Raw genomic sequence first — 18,308 nt, 5'->3', positions numbered from 1 at the left:
TCTGTCATGCGATTTGGTTACTTCCATTTAGATTTCTTCACACATTTATCAATTTTTTTTGATTCAAAACAACAAATGTGTGAAATTTATCACATTCATCCTATTTATTGATATAAAATTATTTGGCAAGTTATTCAGTGATTAGGTAAATTAGGTAAATTTTGTTTCGAACCATTTGATTGAATGATGGATGAAAATAGTCTATATGAACATGTACGTCGTCGTCGGCTTCATGTGTATGAAAATGGACCTAAATTCCATGGCATCACACCAGGATTGGATGCAAGTAAACCACCGGAATGGTATGATCCAGTAGCATTCAAACATGCTCAAAAATTATTTGATAAGTATCAATCTATGTAAGTCAAATCGTTTCTTCCTGTGGAAAGTGATAAATTCACCTTATATTTATGAATGTAATATTAGATTGTCATTAACGTCATTTATGGGCCTAATACTTGGTCTAATGTCTGACGATGAAATATTACGAATATTATTATCAACGGGTAATTCCGAAACTGTTGACAAATTATTTACACGTTATTTATCAACCATAAAACATATTGAAGATTGGTTCCGTTATGATCCATTCGATACGGATAGTAAATCATTTAAATCATTGAAAATGGTACGAACGATGCATTGTAAAGTAGCCGATAAATTGAATAACAATCAAACAACGAATGAACAAAATGCTAAACAAATAAATCAACGAGAAATGTTTCTTACACAAGGAGCGTTTTTTGGACTTTCAGCTTTAATACCGAAACAGGTATGACATAAATTCTAGATTATTATCCATTAAAAAAATTCATGATACATTTTAGATCGGTTATCATCGTTTTACTCAAAAAGATTTTCATTCTATTTTTCATTTTTGGCGTGTCATTGGTTATTGTATGGGTATTGAAGATGAATTCAATATTTGCAATGGTAGTGATGAAGAAGTGGTTGAAATGTGTAGACAAATTTATCATGAAGATAGTCTACTCAAAATACGGCAATGTGCTGAACGATATCCAATGAGTCGTGCTGTACATAATGCATTCTATGGTTATATAATGACTTTTAGCTATTCATCAATGATGCATTATTTAGCTCCGATTCTCAACTTAGATATTCGTCTTTATCCATTAACAACATTTACAGAATGGTTTGAATATCAATTATTTAAATTGACAATGAAAAAATTATATAAATATTCATGGTTTATAAAATTGTCAAATCGACATGCTAGAAATTCGACAAAAAATGCAAGAAAAAAACGTAAAAAAATTGTTAAAAAATTACAAAAACAATTTCCAGATCAAAATTTTACATTGGAAACATATCCCTTTATCTTGGATTTGAACAATAATAATAAATTTTGAATACAATTAAAAATAATTAATTTCTATTAACAATTAATTTATTTCATTCATATGAGGATAAAAATAAGTAAAAATTAAAATAATAAATTTAAAGATTTTTAAGAGTTGTCATGTTGAACATGAAACAATCATATTGATTTATTTTTTTATATTTTATAGCCGATTTTTATTAACAAACTAATAATCCTTTTTTAGTTTTTCGGACGACATTTGAATAGTTCATCTAAATGAAGTATTTCAAATTCATGTTGTTCAATTGCCAAATCCTGTATAGTTTTATTAATTTTTATAACCATTGGTCTTGACGTAAACACTAGATATAGATTGTCATCATGATAAAAACCAAAATCAAATGGTGGATACAGTAATGTGTAGAATACATTGCAGTCAGTAAAAAATTTTGCCGATGTTATTCGATCAACCGATGGATCATGACACATTTGACCGACAAAATTTTGAAGCGTTGCATCATAAATTCTTAGTATAACATTATCAATTTTTATAGATTCATAAATGAAGGAAAACACGTAATCTTGATGTGAAGCAAAACGTACCCAAAATATATTTTCTCTTTCAAATAAACCTTTATATGTTGGTTGTGGTTGATAAAATTCATCATCATTTTCAATGAATGAATATGCACTAAATTGAATCTTTGGAATTCGGTTTTGAACTTTTTTAAAAATAAACTCTTTAATAATATCAGAAGTAACCACATACTCTCTCATCATTCGTACAAAGTGATGATTAAAAGAGATTGCCATTTTTATTTCGATTAGATAATCTTTCAAGTCATTCGGATTTCTCCCGAATTTTTTAATACCAGCACCAAATGACGTTCGCAATTCTGTGCCTTGAGAATAAAGCAATGTTTGTGATATATTCCCGTCATACTTTATTAAAGGAATTGTATCATTTATTGGATAAATATATCCCCATAATAATGGTATAGGTTGGCCATTACGAAAAGATTTATTATCGATAACTTTTGGATAGACTATTAAATGAAGAGTTGTTGTAAATAACCATAAATCATTTCCTATGATTACCATTGAAATGGTACGATTCAAAAATGATTCGTGATTATTACAACTTACGTATTTACCCCAATAATCTCCAAAACGATCAGTGGCAATAACAACAATAATAGTTGTTATAGTTGTCATGTACACAATCAATAGAAAATTCATCGAGACCAATTTATGAATGCATTGAGAACGACTACAAAATAAACACAAAAAAATCATTCTCATTATACAAATTGAATCGAATAATCGTCAAGTTTTATATTAATCATAATCAAATAAAATCGAATAAAGCAAAAGAAAATTAAGCTCATTAGCTGTTGTTTTTTGTTGTTATAATTTTTGATCAATAAAAAGGAGGCAAATTATGAATACAACTATGGGAGATCGTAATTTTTGCAAAAAATTATTTAAATTAGAAATTCAGCAAGTGTTTGAAAAAAACTGATAACTAAAAATCATCAGACTTATTATTATCGCTAATTCATAGATTTGGCACATTTCACATTAAGTTTGCCCAGTATAGATGGCTAAGATTTGTTTCATCGATCCATGCGTAATATGAGCAGAATATGATTTAGAATTCAATTGATTAAACGGAAAAAAAGAATGATCCAGGATTGAGAAAAAACATGATTCAAGTTCAAATCATTACTGATAGGTGGCGCTGAATTGAAAGATGGATTGGAATTTGTTTTTTTTTTCAATTAATTTTGAGATCTTGTTTGTGGAATTTCTATTGGATTAAATATTTTTGGCGATTGAGGATGACTCAGCCGTTTGAACAGCAACAATTGGTTCGTTTGAGGCCATCATCGATGATGATGGGTCATTTGCTCCCGAAACATCAGTTAGTTTAATGACAACACCACTTGTGGCTGATGATGGATGTTCTTCACCGGCATTAATCATCGGCTCATTTTTCGATTCAGGTACATTGTCAGCCACCGGTGTTTTTGATTCGCTAACATCAGCAATGGATTGTGTTGGCTGTTGTTTCGATTCGATTGGAATTTGATCTTCGATTCTCATCTTATCCTCACCTGTTGTGGCACCAGTAATGGCAATCGTATCGCTTGATGCATATGAAGCTGATATTGCTTCTGAATCCGATTTGGATGATGATGATGAAGATGGTACCGGACTTACGATAGATGAGGTTGCGGGTTTTTCAACTGTAGTTTTACTATCAGAATCCGGAATAAAATATTTCAACAGATTTGTTTTAGGACATGAACGAAAATCATAATCCGAATAAAAATATAATGAACGTGAATCATCACATTGTAGGCCTATGTTTGGTTCGCCAGCTTCAACACGCATCCACCAATCTTTTGGTGCATCAAAAAGCCATTTAATTGAGCAATCACAAACGATTGGGCAATTATTGATACGAATTTTGTTTTCCGGGTTGACAGCCAAAAATGGTGCATAAATTTCCTCTTCCAATGTTAATAGTTTACATTCTTGTTTGCCGATATTCTCAGGATGTTCCAGCATGACATTAATGGGTCGATAAGCATAGCTTAGTGCATTTGATTCGATTGATGATGGTAATAGGCCATCAACGTCGATTCGAAGACGAAGTAATGTTTCTGTTGGGAGATCTGATTTGAATGACTCGTCTGTCAAACGATATTTGCCGACAAATCGAATGGCCAATTCGTTTAGATTTTGAAATGATGAGAAACGCATTTCCGGCAATTGCGGTGTATTTCTGATGACAATTTTGGTTAAATTTTGTTTTGTCATTGAAAATGCCTTTATAAAAAACAAAATAATTATTATTGATTGATCATCTAAAAAGAAAGTCAATGTTAACAGACATACCCTTTCATCAATGTATTTGAGATTAGGACAATCATCCAGTTCGAATGTTTCAAATGTGATATCACCAAAACTTTTGTTTGGTATTGATTCAATTTGTAAATTGGATAACATGAATCGTTTAAAATGTTTTTCTTCAGGCTGCAGATTACGATTTAATGAATAGAATACATCTTCAATATTGAAATATTGATTAGAACCACAATGAAGTAGATCTTGGCCAAATACAAGACATGGTGGTAAACATTCCCAACTACCATTACTGATACACATAACATCACGTAGACCATTACGAACTTTGCCGATTTCATTAAAAATCCATCGTGATTGACAATCACATTGTAGACGATTACCGTTTGATGGATGTTCCGATGAACTTAATGTAATTATATTCTTTTCATTTTCATTCAATAATGGCCGGAAGACACGTTCTTCAAGATGTCGAAGTCCAGGATTACCAAGTTCTTTTTGTCCTAAAATTAACTTCACAGGCCGCTGTAGTTCAACAAATGCACCTGATTCAATGTTATTATCCGTAAGATTATTTCCGGCTAAATTTATTGTCAACATTTCAGTGGATTCCCAACGGAAAGAGAAGGCATTTTTATATATTTTTTCAATAGAGTTTACGGACAAATCTATTGATCGTAAATTAGATAGATAATAGAATGCATAGCTTCCGATTTGACGAATGGAATTTTCACGAACATTCGGATAATTGATGGAAATTTTTACCAATTTTCTTTGGAATCGTCCTTTCAACGGTCGAAAAGCGTGATGTGGTATAGCCTATAGTTTTTTTAGGAAAATCAAAATTTTTCTTATAGTTTATCTCCACTTTGTTGATTGATGAATTACTTACATTTAATCCGGAACTTTGAAGATAAAGTGCACGAAGATTAGTTAAACTGGTAATAGCGTTAAAAGTATCACGCAATTTCCATCTTTCATTGCCCAAACGTGTACGACGTATGGTCAATTCTTCAATAAATGGTTCTGTTATTTGAAATGCTTGCGGGTGAATGGCCGTCAATTCTGGACAATTATCAAATTTAACTCCATAGAAAATGATATCACCAAAGAGATTACGAGGAATTTCCGAAATAGCTGAATTTTGAATAACAAATTCATCAAAACGTTTTTGCCAGCCAAGTTTAGCAAGATTTTCACTTAAACGTTCAAAATAAATCTGTAATCGTCGCGTTTGTGAATAAGCAAACTGTTCACGTGTACGATTAGCATTGAGAACATATTGCATTCGAAGATCTTCTTCCGATTCTTCTCCACAAACGAATCGTGTAAATCTTGCCTGCACCCATTGCCAATTGTCCATACGATATTCACAACGGCAAGGTCTAGTAACTTCTTCCGGTGGGCATTTACCAACATTTGATACAGTCAAATGCAGTAGACTGGAAAGACCCATCAATGAATCTTCAAGAGATTTTTGTTTCAATTTTGTACTGAAAGCCCGAACTTCTTTGACATACGGTCCCGTTATATCGAATGCATTGGGATCGATGAATTCTAAGGCTGATGCACCATCAAAATCTATTAATGAAACAACATATGAAATTTATCAACTTTTTTATAACATCAACATCGAAAAGAATCATTTTCTATAAGACAAAAAAGAATATAACTTACATATGTATTCGAATGTAATATCATGAAGTACATTGCCCAAATAGGAAATGTTTGTATTATTTAGATAAAACATATGAAAATGTTTTTCTGGCTTTGGTAAATATATTGATAATCGTTGAAAAATTGAATTCAAATCAATATTATATTCGCCCATGCAACGCATGATACGTGCTCGTTCTTCATGAACAAAACAATCACATGGTGCAAAAAGATGTGATGGTGGACATGAGTTTGGACCTGGACTAAATGTAATATTGGCTAACGATACAATAGAAGCTGCTGATGCAGCAGCTGATGCTGCTGCTGCCGTTCGTGGCTGTTTTTCCGGTTGATCAACGATAATCGATGCTTGTTGTAAATTAGATGAAACGACCGGAACTATTGACTTTTCAGCATTATCTTTTACATCGGATGTCAACGGAATCGGATCTGCTATAGAAGATCCGATTGTTATTAGAAGCAACAGCCATATATTGAACATTGTTCGAGAATTGGCAACTGAAAAATCAAGGGATAAAATTTAGACAGAAAAAAGGTGATCAAAAGCACTGATCACCATATGAACACAAAACATACACTCACACGTCTGAATAGATTGATTTAAAGTTTTAACTAATGGTTGATTAGGTTTTTATATATTTCTCTCAGGTAAGATTCACATTATATTCAAATTGAATACTTGAAAGCAAAAGTAACCTGACCAGAATTCGACAATCTTAAAATTTGATTTTGCTTTTCTTTTCATTCGTACTACTTCTTATTTTTCACATCAAAACTGGATAATGTTTATATTCGTTTCATGCCAAAAAAAACGACCATCATTTATTTCTAAGTAATCATAAGAAAAGAACATTTTTTCACCAATCAACGTAAAAAAGAAAAAAAACAAGTATAGAAGAGGATTAATGATGTTAAATTTTTTTCAGCAGTTTCATTTTTGCTTACCTGATCATTCTTTTTTAGATATCTTTGAGAATCGTTCACAATCAACCAACCAACAAAAAAAAAACATTTAAAGGTTATCCCAGATAAAATGAATAAAATTAAAAACCATCATTTCAAACGTTAAAAAGCAAAAAAGAAAGTTTATTGACATTGGTAATAAAGTATTTTTTTTTCGTTTATTTTTGATCATTGAATTTTATTACACGTTGATGTGAAGAAAAAATTTTATCAAAAATGTTTATTCGAGTGTATTCTTGATTAAATGATTGAGTACCCTGACAAATCGGACATTATATGATTAGTTTAATTAATGGTAAGGTCATTATATTGATCAAATGTAAAAAAAATAAAGGCAATAACAGGTGGTCATTTTCATTAATGTGACCAAACCCAAACCAATTTGAATGATCGGGCTGATAATACCGATAATGATTTTGAAAAATAAAAACGAAATTCACTTTTTAGAATTTATTTGATTTTATTTATTTTTTCATTTGCTCGACGGTATTCAATTGATACTGATGACGATTAATGATAAAGCCCAATAACCTCATTAATCTTGGCATCAAAAGTCATTCGAATATTCATATCATATTGATTATTGTGATGGTCATTGCCATTTCCATTTTGCTATTTATTTTTAATCTTGAATCCACTGTAACAAAAAAAAACCTATCACTATCGTAATAAAATATCTTCATACTTATTTATCATTTCTGATTTAAGTAATGTTCAGATTTGTTTCTCTCTTTTGCATCCAAGAATTTATCATCAGAAATTCTTATCGGCCAATTAATGCGGTCATTGATCTCTATCAACAAACAAGTGCATTTAGACACTGTTGTTTTTTTTTGATTTTCAAACATTTTTCTCAATTCTTAAGCAAATTAACATGAATTTATAGAATTAATATTTACATTAAAATCATTTTATCCGCATCTATTTTCGAAAATTTTTACAAATTTCCTATTTATTCATATTAGATTTGAATTCAAACTATTGTCATTCTTGTTTTCATCATTCCAACATTTTATAACAAAAAGGAAAAATATTTTTTCATTTTTTTATTGTTATTCGCCATCACATCCACTATAGTATCGGTGATTTCTTATTTTTTTTCGTTAAATATGGCCATTTCTCATTAAAAAAGAAAGAAAGAAAGAAAACCTTATCGGAAAAGAAAAAAAATCAAACAAAACAAACAAGCTGATTGGATAAAGAATCATATTTCATTATGTTTAAACAAGATAGATAAAAGAAATGAGGGAGAAAGATAAAAATTATCGCCCATATAATTTTAAAAAATTATCAATCACATAATTCATTGATTAAATTGATCAAATATTTATTTGAACAAAAAAAAATGTATAGGAAAAGAGAACCTTGTTGATTATGATTAGCGGAAGAAATTTAAACGTTGTAGTTATCATCATCATCGTTGTCTTTGTCATTTTTTCTTCCTTTTTTATTGTTATCGTTGTTGATCTTCTTATCGGATCTTATTCTTTTGTTTGCTCTTTGCTTTTTTTTTCTTTCGACTAATTTTCATTGACAATTTATTTGTCATTATCGAGCGATTGTGTGTCTGAATGTCGTGATCGAAGCTATAGCCCTGATCCAAAAATGAATAATAGAAACAAAAATCATTCAAATAAATGTCGTACATTTTTTTCAATGCCTTATTAATAACAAAAGATGATGACGATGTGATAAAGAAAGAATTGTCATACATAAAATAGTTTACATTATATATCGGAAGTTTCTTTTCATTTCAAAAACTGAAACATATTATAAAACATGAATCAAAACAAAACACACACACAAATACACGAAAACACGAACATATTAGTGAATGAAAAGAGAAAAATGTGTATTTTCTTTCAATCAAATTCTCACACAACGATGTTATCGTTGTGTGTGTCTTTTTTCACGTGAACAAATCGATTTTTTGAGTATACTAAAGAATTACTGTCATTTATGAATGAGAAAAATGTTTGTTCCATGAAATACTCATTTGTTTTTGTTGTTGCAAAATTTAATCATTTAATAATATGATTTAGGAAGTTCAATTAATTCGATGATATCAATTAAAACAATTGAATTATCAATTTGATTTTGGTACACTATAAATTGATTGGACAAAATTTTGATAAAACTTTCAATCATTTTTAAATTAAAAGAATGGAATTAGAAATTTTTTTGGTTTTTTTTCAATTAAATTATTTTCAAAAAAGATTATGAATAATCCGGATATGGTTTTAAACAAAAAGAAAAAAGAAAAAAAAACATTTGTTTTCCTAATTTCTATTTGTCATCATCATCGTCGTTGTCATTCACATTGATCACGTTTAAGTTACCTAATTTTTTTCTACTTAAATCATCCACCTATCTTTCTATCTTTTTTATTAAATAATACAATTGTCTACACGAACAATATTGTTATGTCGATGTGAATTTTGAAAAAAAATGTCAATTCAACGTTTCCATATTTTTCTCTTTTTTGTGTGAGTGATGTGATCTTCTGGCGTTTCACTGTGTGTTTTTGTAGTTACATCAATTTATAATTTGAATAGAGTTAAAAAGTCGAAAGTAATATGCCAAGATAGATATAGATAAAAGAGCTAAGAATTGAAAAAATTTTCAAAAGATCCATACATTGTAAATGTTACAATCACCATAATCAACATCATCGTCATTATATGATCCATAAGAAGAAAATGGGAATTTTTATTAAAGTATTTTTTGTTGTTGAGAAATTTCATTTTCTTTCATTTAACTTTAGTTTTATCTGTTGTTTTTTTTGTGTACTATTTCTATGTTATTTATTGATTGAATATACAAACAAGAACGATTCATTTAAAACAAACTTATGATCATCATATCATTGCAAATATTGGATTGGATTGTCAAATCGAGAAAAAAAGGGGCAAAAAAAAAGAAAAAGGAGAACGTTCGAATAATAGGGTTAATAATCGTTGTCTTTTTTTTGGAGAAAACTAAAACAACAGTTTTTGAATGTCACGATTGATGTGACATTTATGTTTGTTTTTCTATCAACCTTTTTCATTGAATTTTGTTTCAGACGATGCATCCTGAAAAATCCATTTTTTGCCAACTAAAAACAGCAAAAAAATTTATTATTTTGGAACAAATTTTCCAAAAAAAAAGTTAACAATGTATGTCGAATTGAAAAAAGATTTAAAATCTTGATCTGGATTGATTACCGAGTTACGGAAACAAACAACTTGATCAACATTATGGAATAGAATATAGAGATGATCAACAACAACAACAACAAAAAATTATCAATAAACAAACCTGATAGTATTACCGCTGTTACTATCAAAGATTAATTGATCAATCAGATCATCAACAGTAGCTGAAAATGAACAAATGATTGATGGCCAAATGATCAATCAAATTCGAAAAATTGGTAAAATAATTCATCATTCACAAAAAAAAATATATGACAATAGATAATCATTTCAAGCAGCTGGATGTAGATGAAAATAAAACAAAAGATAATTATAATAAATGCATCTTTCATATTCGAAACAAAGTTGACCGGATCATAATCTTACCGCAGATGCTTGCTGGATTTTCGATCTATTTTTCTATTAATAACGATTGAATTTTTTAATAAAATTTTAATTTCTTCCTTGAATTTTTTTTTTTTTTTTTTTTGAAAAAGTAATCATCATCTTTTTGATTGAATATTCCTTATGCCATAAAAAACTCAATATAATCCATTCATTCATTAAAATTTGTTGATTTCATAATCATAATTTTTTTTTTGAAATTTCATTCGATGAGAATTTTTTCCCTTCATATTTTGACCCCGAACATTTATTCGAATTAAATGAAGGCAACTATTTCAAGAAATGAATAACATTCATAACGATGATGAATATTTCACCAAATATTCAATTGGGGATGACAATAACAAGAGAAAAAAAAATCAATCTAATAACAGTGATGACATAATTGGATAGAAAAATAGAAATAAAAAAACAGATTGAGACAACTATCATGACCTATCATTTCATGATTATAATATGATTGGTGATGATAGTCATCATAATCATCATCATTATCAATGAACATGTCAGGTATGTGAAATAATCCATGACAATCATCGATGATTTTTGATTTGCAAGTGATGATTTTCCATTTGATATTCTTGCTGTGAAAATTTTTCTTTTTTTTTAATCGAGGCCAATATAAATTTTATTTTCGACTAAATTGAATTTTAAAAAAAATATGTTCATGTGGTATGTTATAAATGAAAATCATTTTTGCCTACTTTCATATTGTTCTAATTGAATATAAATTGTATAAATTATTCAATTTTAATGTGTAATTTTTTTTTCATTGATGATTATATAATCATGATTATCATCAATATTATGGATATGTAATTCAATTTTAATTTTTTGAATTCACATAAACAATATTGATGAATTTCAAATCGAATTCTGAACGATGATCATTAAATTTGTATCAATAGATTTTTTTCGGGAATTTTTTTGTTGTTGTTGTTGTTCGTTTTACAGTCTTTAGGACAATATGAGATTTTATTTCCATTTCAATTACATGAAAATGTTTCAACAAAAAAAAAAATGGAAATTTGAAATTGAATTTCAATCTTATCACCAATATATATGAAAAAAAAAGTGATGAGAATTTTTTAAAAATTTCATTTTAATCACAATGTTGATGATGATGATTAGATTATCTTATTTGTCGACATTAATTTATGTCATTATCATTAGATTGTTATACGAATAGTGATTATAATTTAGTTTTGATTGTAATGAGGAGAAACAAAACGAAAAAAAAATCGTTCATATTTTATGAAACACATAAAATTTTCTTAAATTGAATCTGTTTTGTCATTCTGATCTAATTATTCAATTTCAAATGTGTTTATGTATGTTTATTTTATTGTATATCAAAATTTACAACAACAACAACAAAAAAAAACATTTTAATTATTGTTCAATTAATGTAGAATTTTTCATTTATTTTTTTCTTCATGATCATTATCATCATTCGTGATGATGATAATGATATCACACAAACACATAGAAAAATAAAGTAGTTATAATTTTTTTTCACTGATAATTTAAATCAGATTTTAATTGAATTAAATTGAATACAAATCATAAAAAAAAATTTTTTTGTTCAAGGTGAAATTGTTTATTGTTCATAATGTTCCAGAAAGAATTTCAGGGAATTAGAATTTTTCATTGTTGTTATGATGATGATGATGATGATAATCAAATTTTCAAAACAAAAAAAAACAAAATTTAAAATGAAAATAAAAGATTTAATTATGGCATACAATTATTGTATATTTGGTACGTCCAAAAAAAGATAATCTACATATGTATATTATTTGCGTGAATTGTATATTGTTTTTTTTGTTGTTCATTCGATTGATAACAAACAGAACAATGTCAAAAGTGTATGGTTCAGATGAAATTTTTGAATCAAGTCCAGATTTTTATTCATTTTTTTTTTGTTTTGTTCCCAATTTCAAAGTTTAATTTATAAAAATATTGTTTCTGATTTGGCCAATTTTTTTTTCTCATATTATCATTGTTATTGGATGAAACTAACACATTTTTTCTATATTGGGTATATATAAGGGTGGTTAATGTTTCAAATATCATTTCATCTGTTTAAAATGAATCTGATCTGAATGTTTCTGGGACAGTGAAAAAAATTCATCTTTCACATCCATACATAGTCTCATCATCATTATGATTATGATTTTGAACATGGTTTCAATTCTCAATATAGTCTTGTCTTTAAGTTTCTTTTCAATAAATCATTATGCCAAAAAAAAGATGATGAAAAATTCAATCTTGAAATAGAAATAAAATGAAATGGAATAAAAGATATGTGTTTTTTTTGAATAAAAATAAAACAAAACAAAAAAATACCTATTTCCATCTATTCAAGTGTAGCATTTGAATTGTTTTCGTAAAAAATGGAATAAAAAATATGGCAATTTTTTGTGGGGTAAACAAAAAAGAAAGTGATATTACTTGTATGATGATTATGATTATCATCATTTTCATTATTGTCAAGTGAAAAGAACCAAGGGAAAAGATAGAGAAAATCAAAAATGTTCCAAGATAAGCAAAGAGATGAAGAGAAAATGTCCAGAAACACATTTGTAAAGGTGTTTTTTTTGATGAACCATTTAAATAATGAAAATTGTCCTAATGATTGTAAAGCATAATACGCCCATTAATCAACAATCAACGATAACAACGATAACAACAATCATCAAGCAAATAATATTAAATAAAATGAGCGCGCCAAATATTTTAAAGATGTTTCGAAAGAATGAATAAAAAAAATCGTATGAGAGAAACGAATAATTCGAATGATTTAAAGCGGGTAAAATGATGATACACCGAATGAGAATAGAAGAGGATGTTACAATGCAAGAAATAAGCAAAAAGAAGAAAGTCAACAATGATAGTGAGAGTGATTTCAAAAATGTAGTCAAGAGAAAGTGAAATTTTCTTGATTCACATTTAAAAAAATTATTTTTTTTTTTGAGGTTCCAAATAAAAATTCATTCATTCATTTCGAATCATTCGTGTTTGAGTGTGTGTGTGTGTGACCGGCTAGACATTATGCGTGTGTTCCAGAAATTGTATCGCAAAACGACAACAAACTTTCAGTAACAAACAACAGTGTCAAATGATATGATTATCGTTTGTTTAATATATGTAGGTATATGTCATACATGTCGATGTTGGTGTGATTAAGATTTTGTGAAAAAATAAAATAATGTTCAATCTACATTCGAAATAAAAAGACAATTCAACAGTTTATTACGATTCGTGATAATATCATTTTGAATTGAAAAAAAATTGAAATATTAAACAAAAAATTTCCGTTTTGTTTTGTTCACATCATCACCATCATAATATTTCGCACCTTGTGTGTGGCCTGTATTTTTTTCTGTGAAAAAAAATGTTTTCATTTTTGTCATTCTCCCCTCAAATTTCATTCATCAATCACAAAAATAATCATTATCATTCAAAATAATCCAATATAAAAAAAATTATTGAATATTTATCATTAACATCTTTTTTGTAAGTATAAAATTTTTAAGTCCGAAAAAAATAATAATGAAAAATTGATCGTTTCCGGTTCAATAATGAAATTATTGTAAAAATATTTGATGATCATTGAAGATGAACCAATCATAATGATTGTTATTGTCGGACTTCAATGTTTGCCAAATGAATTTTCCACTTAATTCTAACATTCATTCATATTATTATCAATCAATGAATAATGTTCAGTGAAATATTTTTCTTTGTAAATGATTTTTTTTTGTTGTGATGATCATGATTTATAAAAACTCGGGAAAAAAATTTTCATCATGTTGCAAAGAAAACATTCTCGTTTGAATTCGTTCATATTCGACTGGCTGGTTGGTTGGCTGGTTAAAAAAAATATGAAGAAAAAAGAAACAATTTTTGTTTGCCCGAATATGAATGAACGAAAAAAAAATGTATACATTTTATATACAAATGTTATTTTTTCCTATTTCATTCATCATTATTTCTTTCAACGAAACGGAACACACGATTACATTACCTTATCATTCATATTATGATATACCGTGATCAGCAGTGGCTGCTAAAAAACATCAATGACAACAATAACAACATCAAGTATTAACCGATAGCATGGATGTTGTCGATGATGATGTCGTTGATGATGATGATAATGATGAGGTCGTATTCATCATTCGAATTGGAAAAAAAAGGTTTTTTTCTCATTTCTAAAATAGAAATAAATACCGCAAAATGACATCCGACTCTCGTTAAAATTGTTATCTTGTAATTTATTTTTTTTTCAAAGTGAACAACACCATTATAATGATGGGCGAACAAATGAATGAATTGTGGGCAAAAGAAAAAAAGAAATTAAAACAAATGATTCATTATTTTGGTTCATTAGACAAATGAACCATTGAATTCATTTGGATTTGTGGATTTGGACAATCTTATGGATTTCTTATGAAATTTTTTTTCCGAGTTTCATTTGAATCATTTATTTAAGCAATGAATCAATTAATCAATCAAATCGATAGTAATAACTCTTTAAAATCACAATTTTTCTTTGAATTTAATGACGATATACTTAATATTTGCCATTTTCTTAGCAATAGATGTTCGAACGAAAAAGACATTTTAAAAAATGGTGGGCTTTGAGTTGCTTTTTTCTTTGAACATTGTTTGAAAATTTATTTTATCACACATCAACAAGGCTTTTGACAATATAATCTTAAATATTCAAATTAAAAAACGATGAAAAGAAGATTGACAGAGTAGTTTTCGAATATAAATTCTAGCAACAAAAAAAATTTCATATTCAATGATAATAGGTTAGGTTTGTCGGATGATAACCTAAACACCAATTTTATGCCAAATCAAATAATCAAAGTAAAAAGGTTTTTTTTCTTCCAGTTAAATTTAGATGCTACTTAACAATCGATATAAATTGTGTTGAAAATGCAATCCATTGATCAAACAATTTTTTTTATCATTCGATTTGATTTTTCAAATCTAGTTTTTTTTCATAAAAATGAAATTTTAAACTTTGAATTGAATTGAATTGTTGCATTTGAATAAAAACGGAAAGAAATTTCTTTCATTTTCAAATGATTATTATTTATCTATAGTTATCAGAATGGTGATAAAAAAAATCTATGTGGAAAAAAATTACATCAAAAACAAATTGAAAAGTTATATGCAAATTTTTTTTTTTGTCAGATAATAATTGTTCAATTGATGTCACCTGTATTGAAATGAACAAGATAAAATTATGTGAAGATTTTACCATTGATTGTCGATGATGATGATCACATCATGATAAAAAAAATCATCAATTTCATACACATCAAGTGTCAAATCAATCAACTTTATGATGATCATCAAAAACATGAAAATCAAAACAAATACTTTTCATTCTTCAATTCTTTGTAACGTTACAAAATTGAACAAATCAATATCCGTAAAAGCAGAATATATGCATTAAATTAGAAATGGTAAATAACTGCACACAATTACTTTTTTTTTGAATAGTTGTTATCCGGTGGTCATTAAATTTCAGATCCTATCCTAAACAAACAAATTGTTATGGCTATGAAAATTATTTATTTATTTATTTTTTGTAGTAAACTTTTTTTCCGGCTGAACTAATAATGTCTGTAAAATAAAACAGGAAAAAAATTTTCTAATAGAATCAGATGAAATAGAATGATAATTGAATTCGATGATTGACAATGTCAAAGTCGAAGCCATCATCATCATCACAATAATAATGATATCATCATAATTTTTCTATGATTTTTGTCTCATTTTCATTGTCAATTGATTTTTTCTTCATAAAAAATGAATAATAATGATTTTAATGATTTAAAATTCACTTATGATTATGACAACATGATGACACTGTTCAATTTTTTGTGATATGAAGTGTACACAAAATAATGATAATGTAGAAAATTGATCGGCATAAAATTATTCAACGCTACATAATTATGTTGTTGTTGGAAAGAATTTCTTCTTGTTCGTTCATCATTTTGAATGTGTGTAGATCAAATCGATTAACGATATTTTGATGATGATCCTTTTGATATTCATAATGAATCTATGTACTTTTTTCCCTCACACTTCGACCACATGATAACGATATTGAGAAGATAATTTTAAAATCTTGTTCAAAATCGGAAATGATATTTTAACGATAAAAGTATAAATTAAAATTTAGTTACGATTTTCGAATTTTTTCCTTTTTTTTCTTTTGATTATGAAAAACTTCCGTAAAAAATATGGTAAATGAAAATCATTGATCTTTTTTTTTCTCTCACCCATATCCGGAAAATTTGTTCACATAAAAATTTACATGATAATCGATACTAATTTGTTGTTTTAAATTTTTTTTATAGGGCGTTTTCTTTGTCGGCAGTTACCATCATAATCATTTTTGGTTATTTACAACAAACAATTGATGTTATATATGACAAAAACGAAAGGATACGGTTTTCATTTTTTTTTCATTTTCAGCTATATTACATTGTTTCATTTTGTTTTTGTTTGCTTATTTTGAATTGTTTCCGGAACAAAATATCATCATCGACCATCCATTGATCATAATCATCATATTATCAATTGATACGATTCATCAAAAGAAAAAACGAACAACAACAACAACAAAAATACCATATTTGTTTTGTAATCGAATGTTTCCAACGGGGTATATACAAAACAACAACAATAAAAAGTAAAAGAAAAACAAAACAAAAAAAAGGAAATTACTTTTTACCTACATTATTATTGATGAAAATGATGTCTATGAAAATCATTCCTTTATCATCCTTTTGGTCATCCTTATCGTCCGGTTCCAATCAATCATTTAATAATGATGATGATAATTATGATAATTATAATTATGAAAAAAATCGAGCTTTGATGATCAACAACAACAACAATAGCAAAAATGGTCAACATAACCCTAATCATCATCATCATCATCAACATCATTGTCATTATCGATGGTGGTCAACAAAATCATTAGCCATAATGTTACTATTATTGGCCATTATGGTTGCATCTGTTGCCGGTATTTTATTCATAATTTACTTTCACTTTTAATAATTATTTTATTCATAACTTTTTTTCGTGTTTTTTTTGTTGTTGTTCATGTTTGAAACATTTATTTGCGTGACAATGAATGAATAACATTATTAGATTGTAGACTACGAAAGGTATGTCGAATCATTTTTTCTGGTCTTTCCATACCTAATCTATGAATATTTTAAATTTTTATTCATTTCTATTTTTTTTCTCGTTTGACTGTGAATTGTAGTCACGAAGATATCATAGAACATCTACATCAATGAATCGGAAAAGTAGAGGTGTGGCAATAAAATTCACTTGTTCAGGACGTCCATTAGGTTATTATGCTGATCCAGATTTTGAATGTCGTATATTTCATATATGCGATAATTTTGGTCGTCGTATTCCAATGCATTGTCCACCGCATACAATGTTTAATCAAATGTATCGTGTTTGTGATTGGGATTATAATGTTGATTGTCCATCATCTAAATCATGGTATCATGTCAATTCAAATAATCATGGAAATACAAATGAATCAACGGAGAGAGCTGCTGCAGCATCGGCATCATCAAAAACAATGATACAATTTCATTCAACAACCACAACGACACCATTAAATCTAAATGATCATTAATCCGTTGATTCTCTAATGTTTTTGATCGGGTGATTTTTTTTTGGCTTGGACATAAATTACCCGAAACAAAACGATTATTCATCAATCTGTGGATGTATTTTTTTTATCAATTATTTAATTATTAAATTCATAATCTTATTAACGAATGTAATTTTCACAACGAAAAAAATACCATTTTTATACTGTACATTTGTCATTT

The 18,308-nt window shown here is 27.8% G+C and overlaps 3 protein-coding genes across 5 annotated transcripts; 2 read left to right on the top strand and 1 right to left on the bottom strand.

The window, feature by feature from the left end:
* The first annotated feature begins 54 nt into the window (after positions 1 to 54).
* On the top strand, positions 55 to 1,386 carry LOC113790144 (uncharacterized). The gene is made up of 3 exons (XM_027339770.2): positions 55 to 359; positions 427 to 772; positions 828 to 1,386. Exons 1-3 carry the CDS (start codon positions 184 to 186, stop codon positions 1,368 to 1,370), a joined length of 1,065 nt encoding a protein of 354 aa, XP_027195571.2. The 5' UTR covers positions 55 to 183; the 3' UTR covers positions 1,371 to 1,386.
* A 1,245-nt stretch (positions 1,387 to 2,631) lies between these two features.
* Positions 2,632 to 6,478, bottom strand: LOC113790140 (uncharacterized). The gene is made up of 4 exons (XM_027339764.2): positions 5,870 to 6,478; positions 5,085 to 5,773; positions 4,226 to 5,011; positions 2,632 to 4,156 (listed from the first exon to the last, which is right to left on the bottom strand). The coding sequence occupies exons 1-4, from the start codon at positions 6,348 to 6,350 to the stop codon at positions 3,140 to 3,142; spliced, it is 2,973 nt and encodes a 990-aa protein (XP_027195565.2). The 5' UTR covers positions 6,351 to 6,478; the 3' UTR covers positions 2,632 to 3,139.
* Positions 6,479 to 13,410: 6,932 nt separating this feature from the next.
* LOC113790141 (uncharacterized) lies at positions 13,411 to 18,275 on the top strand. 3 transcript variants are annotated; one of them, XM_075820770.1, is made up of 4 exons: positions 13,411 to 13,932; positions 16,803 to 17,476; positions 17,605 to 17,621; positions 17,723 to 18,275. In XM_075820770.1, the coding sequence occupies exons 2-4, from the start codon at positions 17,194 to 17,196 to the stop codon at positions 18,107 to 18,109; spliced, it is 687 nt and encodes a 228-aa protein (XP_075676885.1). In that variant the 5' UTR covers positions 13,411 to 13,932; positions 16,803 to 17,193; the 3' UTR covers positions 18,110 to 18,275. The 3 variants fall into 3 exon arrangements, with proteins under 3 accessions (XP_075676885.1, XP_075676886.1, XP_075676887.1); XM_075820771.1 differs by lacking the exon at positions 13,411 to 13,932 and adding an exon at positions 15,787 to 15,899; XM_075820772.1 differs by lacking the exon at positions 13,411 to 13,932 and adding an exon at positions 16,403 to 16,688.
* The last annotated feature ends 33 nt before the right edge of the window (positions 18,276 to 18,308 follow it).

Source organism: Dermatophagoides pteronyssinus, unplaced genomic scaffold (genome assembly GCF_027571235.1).
Source record: "Dermatophagoides pteronyssinus isolate colony J.1.1.1.1 unplaced genomic scaffold, Derpt_VIB-CSIC_2022.12 sq0007, whole genome shotgun sequence".
NCBI lineage: Eukaryota > Metazoa > Arthropoda > Arachnida > Sarcoptiformes > Pyroglyphidae > Dermatophagoides > Dermatophagoides pteronyssinus.
Note: the sequence above shows the minus strand (reverse complement) of the source record. Positions and strands in the feature narration are given on the sequence as shown.